Source organism: Chionomys nivalis, chromosome 9 (genome assembly GCF_950005125.1).
Source record: "Chionomys nivalis chromosome 9, mChiNiv1.1, whole genome shotgun sequence".
Lineage (NCBI taxonomy): Eukaryota > Metazoa > Chordata > Mammalia > Rodentia > Cricetidae > Chionomys > Chionomys nivalis.
Window position 1 is genome coordinate 48,667,586 of NC_080094.1, and position 21,266 is coordinate 48,688,851.

Here is a 21,266-nt window from a genome sequence, read left to right on the forward strand (position 1 = left end):
TGGTAAGAACTAGTGGCTGGATGCTCTGCTTCTCGGATCTTTCAGCTTTCACCCCCTAATATCTAACTCTGAATTTTTATTAATAAGACCAATTAGAATTTACACTACAAGTGATGGTTAATTTTTTTCAACTCTGCTCAGACTCTGAAATTTAAAGCTGTAAGAATATATCAATCTGTGCAGCTTTCCTTGTGTATATTCTTCCTCCACTGTGACTTTGTTAACAACATTCACAAGTGATGCTCAAAAGTGACACAGAGGGGCGTTATTTAAGTCATCTGCTTTTGTGCTTGGGTATCTTTGCAGTTTGTTCCCTGAACTCATACTGACACCTAAGGCCCAGCTGATCTCTGCATCTCCACATTTAAGATGGCAGGCCAAGTTAAGGTGCAGTGGCAGCAGAAGCCTGCCCCTCAGGTAAGGAACTGTTGTGGATTTGTGCTTGTTTATAGAGAGTACATTCTGTCTAGATTTCAGGTCATCAGCAGGGCTGGCTTCATGGGCTTGTCCTGCTGTTGACCTGAGCTTGGTGCTGAGAGGAGCCCTGCATGTAGCTTAGTGCTTTGGCTTTGGGAAGTTGGGAATAAAGCGTTATAACCTTGATCCATCATGGTTATCAGTGTCTGCTGGTGTTTATTAACACCTAGAAAAGAATGCTTTGGATATGGCCTGGTTTTTTCCTTATTATTTCTATAGAACATCACTCTGCTTTTATGAAATAGATGCTCATTTACCTTCTCGTTCCTTACCTCCTTTCCATTTTCTTCCAGACTGTGATTTTTATATAGAAGTTGGCCCAGGTTTCTATGCAAACTTAACTCCTTCAATTATTTTTTTCTATTATAATTCAAGTAAAATGTGATATTATTTTCATTTTATAATTGGAATAATTTGAAAACCATTAAAAGAAAAATAAAACATTTAAATTTATTTTTTCTAAGCCTTTTGTTTACTCTGTCCCTCACATCTCTTCTTCAATCTTCTTAGCCCCAGAGCTCCATGTTTTTGTTAAGACTCACCTGACTTTATTTATTCTTGTTATTCTCTATAATGTTTGCCTTTATTATTTATTTTACTATAAATTGTAATTTTAATGATATTTATCTATTTAAATAATATTAAGAGCATGAAATATACTATTTAACTCCAAATGTGTAATTAGTTTTACAAAACACAGCCCTGTGGTCTTATAAACTGGGCCGTTTGTTGGTGAGTGTGCAGTAGTGTGGTGGTAACAGCTCAAATGTAATTCCATTCTTTTCAGCTTGTCATCATAGTTATTAAGGAATTAGATTTATGCATTCTTCTTTCTCTCTGTCTGGCTTCTCCTTACTGTATTTTCATTCTCTAGACATGTTAGCATTTTTCAGACACTTAGATAGTTCTCCCATGTATCTATTTACTTACCTATTCATCACATGATGCATACAGCAAGTACTTACAGGCTTGCGACAGTCACTGTATATAATCTGTGTAATTCAACTTTAATGTACATAGTCTCTGTTTCTCTAGAGACAGGAATCTGCTTAATGTTACCCTGAAGAAACTTTGTAAGGTTCGGAGGGTGAAACTTCCTTGGGGAATAAAAAGTGACTTTCTGTTTTTGTCTTTGTGAAATATTTTGTTTTAAAACAGGTATTTCTGGGTAGTTAGATTGCTCTTGCATTTTCAAGCTTCCAACTAAAAGTGACTTTTAATTTGATATTTTAATAGAGAGCTGAATAGATCCAGAAGGGCTTGGAAAGAGAAAGTTTTAGACAGAGAATTATCTAAGCAAAAGGAGAAATGTGTACGAAGTATCTAAGACAAGGACTCGGGTTTCATCTTGATAAAATTAGTCTATTGTTGAGTACATTTTCAATGTACAGAGAAACTAATACATAATAAAAATGGAATTATGAATTGTTAGCCTGAAGCCTCCATAGTATATTCACAATTTCCTGTGACTTCCTTGTCCACAGAGGAATATTTATTATATTTCTGGCTCTGAGTTTATTATGGATACAGTCCACAATAACTCAAAATATCTTGGAACTCTTGTTGGAATTTGAAATGAGAGCATTCAGCAAGATTCACATTGGGATTTCTTGTAGAGTCAACATTTAAACATTTATCTCTGTCCCCTTTCAAAGAACCTAGACTTTGCAAAGTACACAAATGAATGTTTTATAGTATCTTACAGCTCTTAAACTTCTAACTTAAGCACTATATTTGCTTATGGGGTTATATGTGTTAAGTACAATTAGAATTAATGCTATTGACTGATTTTGCTTCATTAGAAATGTCTAGATCCCCCAAAGACCTATGAAGAATTCTTAAAGTCTCAAAACTGGGTGAGTAGAGCATCCGATTCTCATTTCTCTTCCAATACACCTTTTAAAACGTTAGATATGGAAACTAAATAATAAAAATGTTTTCACATATTTATTTCCTTTCAGCAGACCATACATAATTTCCAGTTGCTTTTAACAATAATGTTTTCACATTTTAAAAACTGTTAGCCCTATGCATGCAATTCTGTGTACTTTCCTAAGATTTTTGTCTTAAGTATTTTTACCTTTAAGAAAATCTGACAATTACCCTTACCTTAGCCACTCATCACAACTAATACTCACAGATAGTTTGTAGAAAACTTACACCAATATTCCTTGATTATTGGATCAAAATGAAATATTCAAAATAAGTTTTCATATGGTTATGTATAATTACCAAGTCTTTTTGGAGTTCCTAGGATTCCTGAGTTTTCTCTGGGGATCAGCTGAGCTCACTTGTTTGCAAATGTGAAACTAGGGGTTGTCATATTTTGAGGTATGTCAGATAAAGGCTGGAATAAAGATGTCAGTTTGAAAGATAGGTGACATTTTTTAATGAGATGTGTTGAAATTTAATAAATTCAAGTATAATTATTTCTACTTATGTAAAATATGAGCAGAATTTGCTATGAAATTATTGCAATGAAATTTTATGTGGGTATATGTGTTTAAATGAGTGCTTTTGTCCCAGTATTTTGAGAAAGAATTTCATTTAAAAATAAAATAAATAAAACAAGTTTCTAAAAACTTATTTCTTTTTTGTAAACAAATTTTTATACAAAATATTCTGATCAAGGTTCCCACTTTGCCCAGCTCCTACCAGTTCTTTCCCATCTCCCCATCCACTCAACTCCACATCATTTCCTTCTCTTTCCCTTTAGAAAGTGAACAAGCAAGCAAACAAAAACAAAAAGAAACAAACCACAAAGAGCACACACACACACACACACCTCATAAAAACAAAATCAGAAACTATAATATGCAAGTAAAACAGCAGTAAGACAAAAAGTTCCCAATAAAGCAATTTGAGTCAAAAAGTACAAAAGTGTCTTTGAGTCATTTTGTGTTATCTATCTACGGCTAAGCATGAGCCTACATTTAAGTGTAGTTAAGATGCCAAAGAGATTCCATAGGAGAAAACTAATTTTCCTTTACAAGAGGTGTCAATTACAGACACCTTCTTGTTTGAGGGCTGTGTCCTGTGTCCACTTCCCTCAGCACTTAGATCCAGTTTGCCTTGAACTTGTGCAGGCCCTATACTTGCTGCCACAGTCTCTGTGAGCTCACCATTTCTTTGGTCTCACCCATCCCCTCTGATTGGTGTAATCTTTGTGCCTTCTCTTCTACATAGTTCCCTGAGCCTTGAAGGGAGGAGCTTGATGAAGACATCTCATTTAGGATGTTAATGTTCCAAAATTGTGGTGTCCAATTGTGGGTTTCTGTGGTAGTTTCCACCTACTGCAAGAAGCTTCTCCGATGATGGCTGAGTGAGGCACTGATCTATGGGTAGAGCAGACTAACTAGGAGTCATTTTATTCCTATATTTCTTTAACAGAACAGTAGTATTTGGTTTTCTGCTAGGCCCATGATCTACCCAGTCTGAGGCCTATAACCAACCAAGCAACAATGTCAGGCGTGGGTGGCGCATGGAGTGGGCCTTAAATACAAAGACAGTGGTGGTTACGCCCACATTTGTGCCCCTACTGTACCAGTATTTCTTTTAGGCAGGTCACTGTTGTAGATTGCAGGGTTTATAGCTGGGTTGATGGTCTGATTATTCCTCGCGACTCCGTACCAGTCCCAGTTAGGGAAAATAATTATCTGTGTTGGAGCGACATGGGCTCCAACACTTCAGTAATAGGGACTTCTCTTCCATCTTTGAAGGACAACCAAGGGCAACAGCAATAGAATGTTTTGGAAATATCTTGGACAACTCTGGATAACAACTCAAAAGTTGGCACCTCATTCCTCATGTGGGGGTTTTGGTAGATCATCTTTAGCTCTTGGAGGGAGCCTTGTCAGCTCAGATGAGGAAATTTCAGTTGAACTGTATATGTTTATGTGCATGGATTGTAGGGTTATTTTTAGGTACTAATAGTGTGATTACTTATGACATTTTTGGATATCAGCAAAACATACAATCATGTGTATAAACCTTAAAAAATGCTAAATGAAATAAACCAGACCCAGAAAGACCATTGATACGTTTTCAACTCACACAAGGAATCTAAAGCAGAGAATAGCCTAATGGTAGCCAGGAACTTGTAGGAATAAGAGTGGGAATGTATTGAAGGATATAAAAGTTTCTATTCTATAATATGAATATATACTAGAGATCTAGTAGACATATGGTGACTCTAGTTAATATATTTTAGAATTGCCAAGACAATAGTTATTAAATTTCCCACCATACAAAAACAGGCAAAACCTATGTGAAGCAATGAGCGCGTTCTTAGCTTTATACTTAACTAGTCATCTCATAGTTTATACAGATATTAAAACATGGTTTTTATCATAAATGTGATTAATTTTGCGTATTACCTATCAGTAAGGCTGGAAAAAATAGAAGGAAAACCACACAGCTCTTGTGCCCCTTAATTCTTTCTCTTTCTTTCCTGACAAATATTGAGGGTTATTTTACACTGAGATGGACTATGCTAAAAGAATTGAATTCTAAATCCTTATGATTCTAAATTTATTCTTTATCCATAAAAAGCATCATTCGATCAACTGATGAAGTTTCAGCAGGGCTTAATTTAGATAGGGAAATGCATTAATACTAATTTTTTGATTCTTATGCTATTATAAGGAAGATGCTTTCAATTTTCAGAGATACTGAAGTATTGAGGGATAATGGGCCATCAAAGCAGCAATCTATGCTCAAATGATCCCCTAAAACATGTTTCTAGAAAATTTTTTGCAACTTTTGTGAGATTTTTTTAATTGTCTTGAAGTTTAATCTTAAAACATTTAACAAAAATCATGCCTTAGAGTAAAATTTCCATTTTAGCTCATTAAACTCTGATGTAAATGTATTTAAAATGATGTAGACTGTGTGTCTATGCAGGACTACTGGCCCAGGGATATTCACTTCAGAGACAATGATATCTGGGAAGATGCGCTGAGGAAGCTGGAAGAGGACACCTCATTTAACTCCATCTACTCCTCCCTGTGGAGCAGTGTGCCCCGGACCTTTGAGGCCGTCAGCACCGTGGAGTTCAGACTAAGAGAGTGCTCATGGCTTCTGCAGCAGCACTCCTCCACTTTATTCCAATGCAGTGCAATGATTTCCAAGAAAAGTAAGATTTATTTTTATGTAAATAAATAATAGTCTGTGGCGTATGTGTGTGTGTGTGTGTGTCTGTGTATGCTGCCTCTATGTGTGTTCTCATAATGAGTGAAAGTCCAAAGTTTAAATATCTTAAAACTAAGTGTTTAAAAATCTCATCATCCAGTAGAAACTAATAAATATTTTCAGGAAGACCTGAGTATGTGGTTTGAAGGAATTCCTGGAACAAGCCTAAGACAATTATTAACTACCTGTATGAGGCAAAGATTTTGTTCTCTAATGTTGAGATTTTTTTCTTTATCTGCGAGGAGAGCTCTTGATGTTTTCCTTGTGATTGCATTCAATCTATACATTGCTATTGCTTTGGCAGATGATTATTTTCACAATATTGAATATTCTGATCCATGAGCATAGGAGGTCTTTCCATGTACAGGTATCCCATTCAGTTTCTTTCTACAACGTCATAAAGGTTTCATTGTAGAGATCCTTCATTTCCTTGGTTAGGTTTATTTCCAGGTATATTACTCCCTCACCCCCGCCGTGTGTGTGTGTATATGTGTGTGTATATGTGTGTGCATGTGTGTGGAGGTGTGTATATGTGTGTATGAGTGTGTGTGTGAGATGAATGAGACTGAGTCCTTTATATCATTTTCAGTACCTTCTTTTTTGTATCCTGCCACTTTGTTGAAAGATTTATCTGGTCTACAAGCTTTTTGACAGACTCTTTATGGTCTCTTGTGTGTAGAATCACATAATCTGTAAATAAGGATTTTCTTATTTCTTCCTTTTCTATTCCTATTCCTTTCACTTTTGTCTCTGGCTGTCATGATGTAGGCAGCACTTCAAGCACTATGTTGAACAGAGAGTGAAAGCACTGAGCCTCGTTCCTGGTTTGAATGGAATGCTCTGAGTTGTCCTGCATTAGCATCAACTTTCCCTAGGATTCCTTCATTGTGTCCCATTGATTGTGGCACATTGTGGTTTTGGTTTCATTCACATCCAGGATTTTTTTCCCCTTACTGATAATCTTCCTTGTCTAATTACTGTTCAGTAGTAGTGTAGCTTCCTTGAGTTTGTGTACTTTCTCTGGGCTCTATTGCTGTTGATATCTGGCTTTGGTCCACTATGGCCAGATAAATGCAGGATGTTATTTAACTTTCCTATATTTGTTTCGACTTGCTTTATGTCCTATTTTGTGATCATTTTTGGAGAAAGTTTATGGGCTGCTGAGGAGAATGAGCGTTCTGTTATGTTTGGTTGAAATGTCCTGCAGATGTTTGTTAGGTCCATTTTATTTGCCATGTCATTGACTCCAGTGCTTTTCTGTTTAGTTTCTGCGGGTGAGGCTTTCCACTGACGTTTAAGTTTTTCACTTCCAACATCATTTCAGCTTGAGTTTTCTTTGACAATTCCCTCTCCTTATTAAATTCTAGATTTTTGTCTCAGAATGACTTCTGCATTTCATTCACCTCTTTATTTTTGCTTTGTTTTCTTTGAGTATATTGGTATCCTCTTTGAGTTGTTTGAATATAGTTAAATCATTCTTTTGAATTCTTTGTCCATAATATCTTCCAGACCATTCTCATTGCAGTTTGTTATTATAGGATTAATTTGGGGGACGCATCAGAATGTGTTTTTCGTGTTACTTTTGTCCATCCTTTGGTACCTGTGCACCTGCTATAGGTTGTTACTTGAGGCTCTTTGTTCAGATTACTTTTGTTCTCTTTCAGTGTTGGCATTCATTCATGAGACGATTAGGAGGAAGGCTGAGGTGACCAGATTTCGGGTAGATGACAGGAGGAAGACAAGTGATCTCAAAGGCCAGGGCATATATAATTACCAACAAGTTGTCCAGGCAGCGGCAAAGCCTCCCTCCTGTGCTGACTCAGGGACCTGCTAAAGCCAAAATTCCCAGTCCCATCCTGGCTTCTCCACTGTCTTGTTCATAACTTAATCAGTCAACCTGTTATACAGAATGCTTGAATATGTTGATACTGGCTATGTTAATAAAGCCTGCTCTGTTTATTATATAAATTTGATTAGTTATATAGTTTAGATATTTAATATCCTTTGACTTTAGATTTTTCAAATCCAAAAATGTGTTTAAGTTCATATTTAAATTCATAATTTAAATTTTTCATGTTGAATTTTTACATTATAAAAATTCATTAATTTTATAGAAGGTATATGTGTAGTATATATGTACCTAATTAATATATATTTATATATCTCTTACATATGCATGTATAAACTATATATGTTATATATTATATAAATACATATATTATTTTGTAAAGAAAATATTTATGAGTAAGCAGAGAAAATATGAAAAATCTCCTTTCATAACTTCCTCCTTTAAAAGTATACATATATATATATACACACACATTTTTGTGTGTATATATGTATGCAAATATACATACACATACATACATATATACAGATCGTTTTCAGTGTAAGAATATCAGAGGTAATGTAAGATCTTACATTGTATAAATCACTTTGCACATATCTTTTACTGGGCCATTCACCATGGTACTGCATTTTGTTGAATTTAAGGTAATCTTGAAACTGGCAAATCTATGTAGCTGAATGATTTTTAAAAAAGCGTGACTTCTTTGTTAGACATCAGCTGAGGTAAAATGTTAGCTACTACAGTACCACAGCCATGGTAGGTGGGCTTGATGTTTTGGGGAAACAAAAGGAATTAGAAGACAACAACAGTTTCACTATTTACTAAGGGTGTGTGCTTGTCAAAAAATTTTAATTAGTTTCATTGACTAGTTTTATATATAATTAGATATCTAGAATTTTCCTGTTTTTGATTTTTTTCACTGTTGCCAACTCCTTTTTCTTAAAGGTTCACATATAAATCTGGAAAAATACAAGGCCTTCTTAAAAGAACACTGTAGGCAGAGGAAGATAATGGTATGATATTAGTGTTTACCATCTCTCAAAAATGTATTTTCATAGGAAATGTAAATGCTGTTGCTCTACAGATAAGAACTGATAACGCTTTAAAATTGTTCCAGGACAGGCTCCAAAGCCACAGAGAAACCCTGTCTCAAAACAAACAAACAAACAAACAAACAAACAAACAAACAAACTGTCCTTTCAGTCTTTGTTAAGCAACATTTCTGCTTGAAGATTTAGGAACTTATTTTTTGACGCTCAATGTTATAGCCCTGAAATCATCACGTCATAAGTTAGTTGAGATTTATTTTAATAGATATATATTATATAATACATATGATTTATGTAATATATAATAATATGTATTGTGTGATATATATGCATGCATATATATCTACGTATATGGAAGTTTTCCTGTCCTGCAGCTACCCTCGAATAAACACAGAGACTTCTGTTAATTATAAATGCCCAGGCAATGACTCAGACTTATTATGAGCTAACTCTTATATTGAAATTAACCCATATTTCTATCTATACTTTGCAACATGGCCCGTGGCTTATTACCTGATTTTTTTATATGTCCTGCTTTCTCAGTGACTGACTGACTTCTCTGGTGACTCTCCTGACTCTACCCTTTTGTCTCTCATCATTCTTTCTGTGTCCTGCTGTCTTACCCAATCTCTTCTTGCCCTGCTATTGGCCAATCAGTTTTTATTAACAATGAGCATAATCTACAGCATGCATATATGTGTATATCTCTTCATTTGGTTCTTTAATAAGTGATTATGTGAACCAAAGCTTTATTAATTATTGCCAAATATAAATATTTTGGGGGTTATTTATCAGTATTTTAATGTAAAAATCCTTTAATTTAGAATTTTAAATATTTTGTTTTGAAATTTTCCAGCTTTCTGATGAAATGGAGACAGAGAAGAATATAGAGGTATTCCAATTTTCTATACTGCCAGATTATGTATCAGGTATATTATATAGGGTCACAAGAATGCTTATAATGCTATAGATGTAGATATAACTATAAATTTGTACTCCAAGAAAGAGAGTTTAGGACAGGCTTAGAAAACTTTCTGTTCTACCCTGTTCTTGTGTCTTTATGCATGGCCTATGTAAAATATTTGATATTTTGAGTATATGCCAAAACATGTTCTAAAATATGATCTTATTTTGTTTTAAAATTTGTATTACAAATATACAAATGCTTTTAATTTCTCAGAAACAAAATAGATGAAAATTTTTCCTAGGATAAATATATAATTTTTGATGTAGTAACATAAAATAGCATAATTATGTTTGTTAAATGGTAAATATTTGTCTTCTGAAGTATTATGAAATCACTATATTAAGAAGAGAAATAATTTTTGTTAAACAACATTTCCACTTTTTTCTAGGGTTGCGACTTCTCAGGATTCAAAGAAAATGAACTAACGCAATTACCCAGACATTTGGATGCTAAACAAATTTATCTTTTTATTTTAAGAAACAATAACTTTGAGGTATATAAATATTATTTTATTTTTATCCTATAGTAAAACTTGAGAATGTGGTCTCATGAATCAGGCCTTTATTTAAAACTATGAGAAGTTAGATTTTAAACAAATTTGATACTTCCAACATTAAGTTTTGAAAGAAATACTAGTGATGTTTAACTCTGTTTACTAGAAAAAATGTGTTGGTGTCTTAGTTTTCTATAGCTCTCACAAAATACTATAACCAAAACAACTTATAAAAGAAAGTATTTAGTTGGGTTTATGGCTTCAGAAGGTTAGAGTCAATGATGACAGAGCAAAGGTTATGGCAGCAGGAAAAGCTGAAAGTTCACAGTTTAATCCTCAAATAGAAGGCAGAGAGAGCTAACTGGGAATGACCAAACTTTTGAACCTCAAAACCCATCCCCAATGACACATTCCTCCAATAAGGCCATGCCTCTTGATCCTTCACAAACAGTTCTACCTACTTCAGACCATGTATTCAAGCATAAGGATCAATGGGGGCCATTCTCATTCAAACACTGCAGTTGGTGTGTTAGCTTCTCTAGAGTCTTTTTTTTATTATTATTGTTTTTTATTGAAAAAAAATTTTTTTCCGCCTCCTCCCCGCCTCTCATTTTCCTCCCCCTCCTCCCACCCCTCTCCCCCTCCCCCCACTCCTCTTCTCCTCCCTCTCCAGTCCCAAGAGCAGTCAGGGTTCCCTGCCCTGTGGAAAGTCCAAGGTCCTCCCCCCCTCCATCCAGGTCTAGGAAGGTGAACATCCAAACTGTCTAGGCTCCTACAAAGCCAGAACATGAAGTAGGATCAAAACCCCGTGCCACTGTCCTTGGCCTCTCCTCAGCTCTCACTGTCCGCCATGTTCAGAGAGTCCGGTTTTATCCCATGCTTTTTCAGTCACAGTCCAGCTGGCCTTGGTGAGCTCCCAATAGATCGGCCCCACTGTCTCAGTGGGTGGGTGCACCCCTCGTGGTCCTGACTTCCTTGTTGATGTTCTCCCTCCTTCTGCTCCTCATTAGGACCTTGGGAGCTCAGTCCGGTGCTCCAGTGTGGGTCTCTGTCTCTATCTCCATCCATCGCTAGATGAAGGTTCTATGGTGATATGCAAGATATTCATCAGTATGGCTATAGGATAGGTTCATTTCAGGTTCCCTATCCTCAGGTGCCCAAGGAACTAACTGGGGACATTGCCCTGGGCACCTGGTAGCCACTCCAAGTTCAAGTCTCTTGCCAACCCTTAGGTGGCTCCCTTAACTAAGATATGAGTTTCCCTGCTCCCCTATCCAACCTTCCTTTATCCCCAATCATCCCGTTTCCCCAAGTTCCCCTCATCCTCTCCTACACACTTTTCTCTCCCCATCTCCCCTTACCCCCATCCCACCCCACCCCCAAGATTCCAATTTTTTGCCTGGCAATCTTGTCTATTTCCCATAGCCAGGAGGATAACTATATGTTTTTCCTTGGGTTTACCCTCTTGTTTAGGTGGAATATATACACATTAGAGTACTACTCTGCGGTAAAAAACAATGACTTCTTGAATTTTGCATGCAAATGGATGGAAATAGAAAATACTATCCTGAGTGAGGTAACCCAGACCCAAAAAGAAGATCATGGGATGTACTCACTCATAATTGGTTTCTAGCCATGGATAGGGGCCACTGAGTCTATAATTTGTGATTCTCTAGAGTCTTGATGCAAGTGTCTGTTGCCTGGGAATGTGACTATGAAATATGGGTTTCCTCCTGTGTTTCCCCTCTTATCAACTGTGCACTTTAGCAAGCTGCTTTTACTCTAAATAACTTCTGAGAATTCTTCCATATGTGACTTGTGTATTCTTTTAAAGCCCAAAAGTGTCCTGGCATACTTTTGTGTCCTATAGTATAACCAAAGGTAAAAACTGAAAGTAGCCGGTCAGTGGTGTAGCACACTTGGGAGGCAGAGGCAGGCGGATCTCTGTGAGTTTGAGGCCATCCTGGTCTACTGAACGAGTTCTAGGACAGGCTCCAAAGCTACAGAGAAACCCTGTCTTGGAAAACCAGAATAGATAGATAGATAGATAGATAGATAGATAGATAGATAGATAGATAGATAGATAGATAGATAGATAGAAAACTGAAAATACAGGAGTGTGTCCGGTGATCATCAGGGATGGGATAAACTTAGGGTAGTTATTGGTAAAGCTGATCATTGTCCCCTTTTAAATTCAATTTCTATTTTTCATGTTTTAAGAAATTATTTATTTATTATTTATTTATTTTACATACCAACCACAGTTTTCCCTCGATCTTCTCCTCCTGCTCCCTTCCCCACCTCTGTTCTACACTGCCCCATCCACTCTTCCTCCATCTCCATTCAGAAGGGGTAAGGCCTCCCATGGGAGTCAACAAAGCATGGCATATCAACTAGAGGCCAGACCAAGCCCTTTCCTTTGCATCAAGGCTGGGCAAGGTATCCCACCAAAGAGCCAGCTCATGAATCAGGAATAGCTTCTAGTCCTAATGCTAGGGGCCCTAGTAAAGAGCAAGCTACAGAACTGTCACCCAGATGCAGAGGGCCTAGGTCGGGCCCATGCCGACTCCCTAACCATGGGTTCAGAGTCCATGAGCTCCCACAAGCTCAGGTCAGCTGTCTCTGTGGGTTTCCCTGTCATGATCTTAACTCCTATTGCTCATATAATCCCTCCTCCCTCTCTTTAACTGGTCCCCCTGAGTTTGGCCCAGTGTTTGGCTGTGGATCTCTGCATTTGCTTCCATCAGTTACAGGATGAAGGCTCTATGACAATAAGGGTGGTCATCAATCTGATTACAGGGGAAGGCCAGTTCAGGCACCCTCTCCAATAATGTTCAGAGTCTTAGCTGGGGTCATCCTTCTGGGTTCCTGGGAGTTGCTCTGGTACCAGGTTTCTCCCTAATCCCATATTGGCACCCTCTATCAAGATATCTCTTTCATTACTCTCCACCACTGTCCCACCCCCAACTTGGACATCCTGATCCCTCATGTTCCCTTCCCCCCATCCTCTACCCTCGATCCACCTGCTCCCAGGTCACCTGGCACATCTCATCTATTTCCTCTTCCCGGGAAGATCCATTCATGTATCTTAGGGTCCTCCTTGTTACCTAGCTTCTTTGGGGCAGAGGACTGTAAGCCTAGTCATCCTTAGCTTTATATCTAATATCCACTTATGAGTGAGTACTTTCTATGTTTATCTTTCTTTGTCTGAGTGCCTCACTCAAGATGACTTTTGCTACTTTCATTCATTTGCCAGCAAATTTCATGATATTATTGGGTTTTTTTCCCCCAGTGAGTAATACTCCTTTTGTAGATGTAACACCTTTTTTTTAAATCCATTCTTCAGTTGAGGGACATCTAGGTTGTTGCCAAGTTCTGGGTATTATGAATAATGCTGCTATGAACACAGTTGAGCAAGTGACCTTGTGGTGTGATTGAGTATCCGTTGGGTATATGCCCAAGAGTGGTATCACTCGATCTTGAGGTATACTGATTCCCAAATTTTTGAGAAAACGCCATACTGATTTCCAGAATGGCTGTACAAATTTGCACTCCCACCAGCAGTGGATGAGTGTTCCGTTTACTCCACATCCTCTCCAACATAGGCTGTCATTAGCATTTTTGATCTTAGTCATATTGTTTTGATTTGCATTTCCCTGGTGACTAAGGATATTGAACAGTTCTTTAAGTGTATCTCAGCCATTCAAGATTCTTTTGTTGAGAATTCTGTTTAAATCTGTACCCCATTTTTAATGGGATTATTTGGTATTTTGATGTCTAGTTTCTTGAGTTCTTTATATATTTTGGATATCAGCTCACTGTCAGTTGTGGGGTTGGTGAAGATCTTTTCCCATTTTGTAGGCTGATGTTTTGTCTTACTGAGTGTCCTTTGCCTTACAGAAGCTTTTCAGTTTCAGGTGGTTCTATTTATTGATTGTTCATCTCAGTGTCTGTGCTTCTGGTGTAATATTCAGGAAATAGTCTTCTGTGCCAATCCATTCAAGACTACTTTCCACTTTTCTCTTCTATCAGGTTCAGTGAAACTGGATTCATGTTGAGGTCTTTGATCCACTTGGACTTAGGTTTTGTGCAGGGTGATAAATATGGATCTATTTGGATGCTTGTACATGCCATCATCTAGTTATGTCAGCACTATTTGTTGAAGATGCTTTCCTTTTTCCATTGTATATTTTTGGCTACTTTGTGAAAAACCAGGTGTTCATAGGTATGTGGATTTATATCAAGGTCATCAGTTTGATTCCATTTATCCACATGTCTGTTTTTATGCCAATACAAAGCTGTTTTTATTACTATGGCTTTATAGTAGAGCTTGAAGTCATGGATGGTGATACAGCCATAAGTTATTTTATTGTACAGGATTATTTTGGCTACCCTCAGGTTTTTGTTTTTCCCTGTGAAGTTGAGTAATGTTCTTTTGAGGTCTGTGAAGAATTTTTCTGGAATTTTGATGTTAATTGCATTTTTGCTTTGAATCTGTAGATTACTTTTGGTAAATTTGCCATTTTTTACTATTTTAATCCTACCTATCGAAGAGCATGGAAAATTTTTCCATTTTCTGATGTCTTCTTCAATTTCTTTCTTCAAAGATTTAAAGTTCTTGTCATACAGGTCCTTCACTTCTTTGGCTAGAGTTACCCTAAGATATTTTATATTATTTGTGGTTATTGTAAAGGGTGATATTTCTCTGATTTCTTTCTCAGCCCATTTATCATCTGCATATAGGAGTACTACTGATTTTTTTGAGTTTATCTTGTATTCTGCTACATTACTGAAGGGGTTTATCAGCTATAGGAGTTCCTGGTAGAATTTTTGGGGTCACTTATACATACTATCATATCATCTGCAAATAGTGAAAGTTTGACTTCTTCCTTTCCAATTTGTATCTCCTTGATTTCCTTTTGTTGCCTTATTGCTCTAGCTAGAATTTTGAGTACTATATTGAGTAGATAAGGAGAGTATGGGAAAACCTTGCTTGTCCCTGATTTTAGTGAAATTGCTTTGAATTTCTGTTTATTTGATGTTGGCTGTAGGCTTGCTGTATATTGCCTTTATTGTGCTTAGGCCTTCCTTGTATCCCTGTTCTCTCCAGACCTTTGTCATTAAGGGATGTTGAATTTTTTCAAAGGCTTTTTCAGCATCTAATGAGATGATAGTGTGTGTTTTTTTTTCTTTCGGATTGTCTATAACATGGATTACATTGACAATTTTTTGCATGTTGAACTAGCTCTGCATCTCTGGGATGAAGCCTACTTGATCATGATGGATGATTTTTTGATGTGTTCTTGGACTCAGTTTCTCAGTATTTTATTGAGTATGCTTACATCAATGTTCATGAGGTAAATTGGTCTGTAATTCTCTTTTTTGCATCTTTCCTTGGTTTTGGTATCAGGTAACTGTGGCCTCATAAGAAGAATTTGGCAGTATTCTTTCTGTTTCTATTGTGCAGAACAATTTGAGGAGTATTGATATTAGCCCTTCCTTGAAATTGTGATAGAATTCTGCACTGAAACCATCTGGTGCTGGGTTATTTTTGTTTGGAAGACTTTTAATGATTGTTTCTAATTTTTTAGGGGTTATAGTTCTATTTAAATTGTTTATCTGGTCTTGATCTAATTTTTTTATACTGTACCTATCAAAAAAAAGTTGTTCATTCTTTTAGATTTTCCAATTTTATGAAATACAGGGTTTTGAAATATGACCTAATGATTCTCTGTATTTCCTTGGGGTTTGTTACTATGTTCCCCTTTTCATTTCTGATTTTGTTAATTTGGATATTCTCTCTCTACCTTTTGGTTAATTTGGATAAATGTTTGTCTATAATGTTGATCTTTCTCGAAGAACCAACTCTTTGTTTCACTGATTCTTTGTATTCTTTGTTTCAATTTTATTGCTTTCAGCCCTGAGTTTAATTATTTCCTGCCTTCTACTCCTCCTGGGGAGTTTACTTCTTTTTGTTATAGAGCTTTCAGATGTGCTGTTAAGTTTCTTGTGCAAGATTTCTCCAAATTCTTTCTGTTGGCACTCAATGCTATGAACTTTCCTCTTAGCACTGTTTTCCTAATGTCCCACAAGTTGGGGTATGTTGTGCATTCATTTTCATTGAATTCTGAAGTTCTTTAATTTTTTTTGTTTCCTCCTTGACCCAGTGATGTTTCAGTTGAGAATTGTTTAATTTCCATGAGTTTGTGTATTTTCTGTAGTTTGTGTTGTTGAACTCTAACTTTAACCAATGGTGGTCTGATAAGATACAAGGGGTTATTCCAGATTTTTTTTGTATCTGTTGAGATTTGCTTTATGACCAAGTATGTGGTCAATTTTAGAGACGGTTCTATGAAGAACTGAAAAACAGTATATTCTTTTGTATTTGGGTGAAATGTTCTGTAGATGTCAACTAAAGCCAATTGTGTCATGACATCTGTTAGTTCCCTTGTTTCTTTGTTAAGTTTCTGTCTGGCAGACCTGTCCATTGGTGAGAGTGGGGTGTTGAAGCCTCCCACTATTAATATGTAGGGTCTGATGTGTGACATCAGCTTTAGTAACATTTCTTCCACAAATGTGGTGTCCTTTTATTTGTGGTATAAATGTTCAGAATTGAGACTTTTTGATGGATTTTTCCTTTGATGAATATGAAATGTTCTTCTCAATCTCTTTTGAATAATTTCAGTTTGAAGTATATTTTCCATGTGTTTGTGGAATTTTGAAATTAGTGTTGCTGTTGAATTCTAATTTTAAACCATGGTGATCCAATAATATATGGGGGTTACTCCAATTTTTTTGAATCTTTTGAGGTCTGCTTTGTTACCAAGTATGTGGTCAATTTTAGAGAAGGTTCTGTGAGGTGCTGAGTAGAAGATATATTCTTTTGTAGTTGGGTGGAATGTCCTATAGATGTCTGTTAATTCCATTTGAGTCGTGATATCTGTTAGTTTTCTTATTTTTCTGTTAGTTTTCTGTCTGGTTGACCTGGGGAGAGTGGGGTGTTGAAGTCTCTACTATTAGTGTGGGGGGTTTGATGTGTGATTTAAGCTTTAGTAATGTTTCTTTTACATATGTGGGTGCTATTGTATTTGGGGCATAGATGTTCAGGATTGAGACTTCATCTTGATGGATTGTTCCTGCTATGAGTATAAAGTATCCTAATCCATCTCTTTTGATTGAGTTTAGTTTGAAGTCTATTTTGTTAGCTATTAGGATAGGTACACCTGCTTGTATCTTAGGTCCATTTGATTGGAAAATCTTTTCCCAACCCTTTACTCTGAGGTAATGTCTGTCTTTGAGGTTGAGGTGTGTTTATTATATGTAGCAGAAGAATGGATTCTATTTTGTATCCGTTCTGATAGCTATGTCTTTTTATTGGAGAATTGAGTCCATCGATATTGAGAGTTATTAATGACCAATGATTGTTAATTCCTGTTATTTTATTGTTGTTGGTGGGGTATTGTGTTTCTGCGTGTGTGGTTGCTGCGTATTTCCTTTCTTTGGGCTTTTCTGGTATAAAATTGTTTATTGCCTTGTTTTTGTGGGTGCAATTAACTTCATTGGGTTGGATTTTTCCTTTTAGTACTTTTGTTAAGACTGGATTTGTGGATAGATATTGTTTGAATTTGATTTTGTCATAAAATATCTTACTTTATCCATCTATAGTGATTGAAGGTTTGCTGAGTATAGTAGTCTGGGCTGGCATCCATGATCTCTTAGAGTGTGCAAGGTATGTCAGATGTCTGTCCAGGCTCTTCTGGCCATTAGAGGCTCCATTGAGAAGTCAGGTGTAATTCTGATAGGTCTGCCTTTTTTCCTTGCAGCTTTTAATATTCTTTCTCTGTTCTGTATGTTTAGTGTTTTGATTATTATTGCAGGGGGACTTTCTTTTTTGATCCAATCTATTTGGTGTTCTGTAAATTTTCTGGACTTTTATAGGCATGTCCTTCTTTAGGTTAGGAAATCTTTCATGATTTTGTTAAATATATTTTCTGGGTTTTTGAGCTGGGATTCTTCTTCTATTCCTGTTATTCTGAGGTTTGGTCTTTTCATGATGTCCAAGATTTTCTGGATGTTATATGTTAGGAGTATTTTAGATTTAATATTTTCTTTGACTGATGAATCTATTTCTTCTATTATATCTTCAATACCTGAGATTCTCTCCTCTATCTCTTTTTCAGGCTAATAAAGTATTTTGTTTAAATATATGCAGTTTGTGATTCACAATGGGTGTTTATTCTTACTATATGCAGATATCTTTGCCTATTTTCAACTGGTAACTGAATATTTTCTAAATTAATTGATTTATTTTTAATTTCATTTTACATTCCAACCACAGTTCTCCCTTCCACTCCTCCTTCTACCCTCCTTTTCCTCCCCTGGCCCACTCCCCCATCCTTTCCTCCCAATGGGTAAGAACTCCCATGGGGAGCCAACAAAGTCTAGCACATTAAGATGGGACAGGACCAAGCCCCTCCCCCCTGCATGGCATCCCACCATAAGGAATAGGTTTCAGCAAGCTTGTTCTACCTGGCCCTGCTGCCAGGGGCCCTCAGATAGTCCAAGCTTCACCACTGCCTCCCACATACAGAAGGCCTGATTCGGTCCCATGGAGTCTCTATAGCTGTTGGTCTAGAGTTCATGAGTTTCCATGAGCTTGGTTCAGCTCTCTCTGTAGATTTCTCCATCATGATCTTGACCTCCCTTGCTCATATATTCCCTCCTCTCTCTCTTAAACTGGATTCCTGGAGCTCAGTGTGTTGCTTGGTTGTGGATCTCTGCATCTGGTTCCCTCAGTCATTGGATGAAGGCTCTATGATGATAGTTGGGGTATTTACCAATCTGATTACAGGGGAAGGCCAGTTTGGGCTCCCTCTCCACTATTGCAAGGAGTCTTAGCTGGGGTCATCCTTGTGGATTCTTGGGAATTTTTCCGCCACTGGGTTTCTCCCTAACCCCATAGTAGCTCTCTCTATCAAGATATCTCTTTCATTGCTCTCCCTTTGCATCACAACCCTCCTCAGTCACCCAGTTCCCTCATGTTTTCATCTCCTTTCCCTCCCTTTACCACCTTCCTCACCCCTAGTTTACCCAAGAGATCTCATCTAATTCTCCTTCCTAGGGTGATCCATGCATCTCTCTCAGGGGCCTCTTTGTTTCCTAGCTTCTCTGGAGCTGCAGATTGTTTTCTGGTTATCTTTTGCTTTACATCTAATATCCACATATAAGTAAGTACATACCATGTTCTGTTGATGAAGCTTGTGTCTGTAGTTCCTGTTTGTTTACCCAGATTTTCCATTAGAATTTCAACTAAATTCCCTCAGTTTGTGTTTTCCTTCTCTTTCTTTCTCTTTCTTCCTTCCTTCCTTCCTTTCCTCCTTCCTTCCTTCCTTTTTTCTTTCTTTTTTCCTTCCATTTATTTATTTGTTCGTTTATTTATTTAATTCTTTATTTCTTATATTGCCCTGGCTATTATTGATTGTGTTCTTACACTGGAGTTTAAACATCAGGGTTTGGGATGATTAGGTCTAGGTTCTGATTTCTGAGTTTGTGTTTGTTGGATGTATGTTTTCTTCCTTGATTTCTGGTTCCTCTTTGGTTGTCTGGTCATTGTTTCCTGGATTTCTGGTGGCTGTTGTGACATCTGATCTATTAGGGAGGCATCCAAGTAAGGAGGTGATCTTCGGGTGGTTAACTCTGCCTTTGGGGGAGGGGGCTCTGTTCTTCTCCTATGTGTAGTTTTTGATATAACTTGTGGTCAGTATGACTAATAACTTAAAATTTTTATTCACTTTCCTTTAACACATATACATACAAATATAAAACTAATATGTAAATATTAAAAATAGTTATGTTTGGAATAAAATTACAAATATATATTTTATTAATCTATTTTATATAAACATGTATTTATAAATCTGGAAATACTATTATAGTTTTTTCTGATGAAAATTTAATGTTCAAATCAAGACATACCATACAAAATACATTCCATCATTTTCAAATCCTTAGTCCTAAAGATGCAAAATATTTTATTAATACTTTATCCATTATGTGTTCTTAGGACAACATTCTAAGTATATTTGGTTAAATAAGGTATGTCATCAAGCTTAATTTCACTCATGGTTTTTAATATAACTTCTAAGACAGTTAATATCATTCATTCATGAATATTGTAAGTATCTGTCAGGACATTCTATTACCATATTCTGTATAAAGCATATTTATATAACTATATTTAGTAACATGTTTTGATTTGTTATCCATAGGAAAAGATATTTAAAGTCTGGAAAACCTATTTTCTCTCAGACTGCTCCATTGCTCTCTTGCATGACTCTTTTTGGTGGTGGTTTCTCCATAAATTCAAGGTAAATGACATTTTAAAATTCTGTAAAAACATTGATTTGTAGCATAATTATTTTTCAGTAGAAGTAATATTAATACAAAAGTTTTTTACATGGATAAATTTTTGAGCATTCCACAGACTAAAATCCCATTTAAACTTTCTTCTTTCAGAAGAATTAAAATTCCAATAAGGATTTCAACAAACTGGATTTCTCGTCTGTCAGGAAAGACAAGGGAGAGCCAGTATGGTAGCAAATAATAAAGTTATATCTTTGCATGTTATTATATGCTGGTAGATGAACAGAAAGTATATTGAAAATCAATGACACTGAGGATTTAGAAGAGAGACTGGCAGAGAGCCTTTGGTTGATTTAGAAAAGTGAGAATTTGAATCTGGGAAAAATGAGAAGAAAGTGAAATGGGTAGCACCAGAGGCACTGTTCGACCAGAAGAATTTCAATAAGAAGAAATACTCAAAAGTTGCCTAAAAATTTGGCTCCCCAAAATGATGCAAAAAATTTGAAGGTGGCCCACTCTGTGACTCCCCAAACTACGGCCATCTGAGTGCACATGGCAGTGCAAGCCCTTCACCAGTAGCACTACCCCACTTCCAGGACCAGAGTTCACATCAGAGGACTGAACACGGTACCCTGCTCACCCTACACAGGTGCACAGCCCATGCCCATCTAACCCTGCCCTGTGACTCCAACCACAGCTAGCTAAGAACCATGCGCACAACATGTGCTCCACAAAAGGCCTTAGCTGACCTGGACCACTTCTGAAGCCCCAGTTACATATCAGCATTGTGTCCCCAAGACCGAACCTCAAGCATGACCCAGCAATTTCAAAGATCAGCTCAGTTTAGGTAACAACGGATAAAAATTCAAACGCACACTC

General features: G+C 36.7%; 1 protein-coding gene across 1 annotated transcript in view; it reads left to right on the forward strand.

Moving 5' to 3' along the window:
- The first annotated feature begins 368 nt into the window (after positions 1–368).
- Positions 369–21,266, forward strand: part of Fam227b (family with sequence similarity 227 member B) — a 37,625-nt gene continuing 16,727 nt past the window's right edge. The window contains exons 1-7 of the mRNA XM_057780171.1: positions 369–417; positions 2,280–2,333; positions 5,380–5,611; positions 8,462–8,529; positions 9,422–9,457; positions 9,921–10,025; positions 20,294–20,392. Coding sequence (XP_057636154.1) covers positions 370–417; positions 2,280–2,333; positions 5,380–5,611; positions 8,462–8,529; positions 9,422–9,457; positions 9,921–10,025; positions 20,294–20,392 — 642 coding nt within the window. The 5' untranslated portion in view covers position 369. The remainder of the gene's footprint in view (positions 418–2,279; positions 2,334–5,379; positions 5,612–8,461; positions 8,530–9,421; positions 9,458–9,920; positions 10,026–20,293; positions 20,393–21,266) is intronic.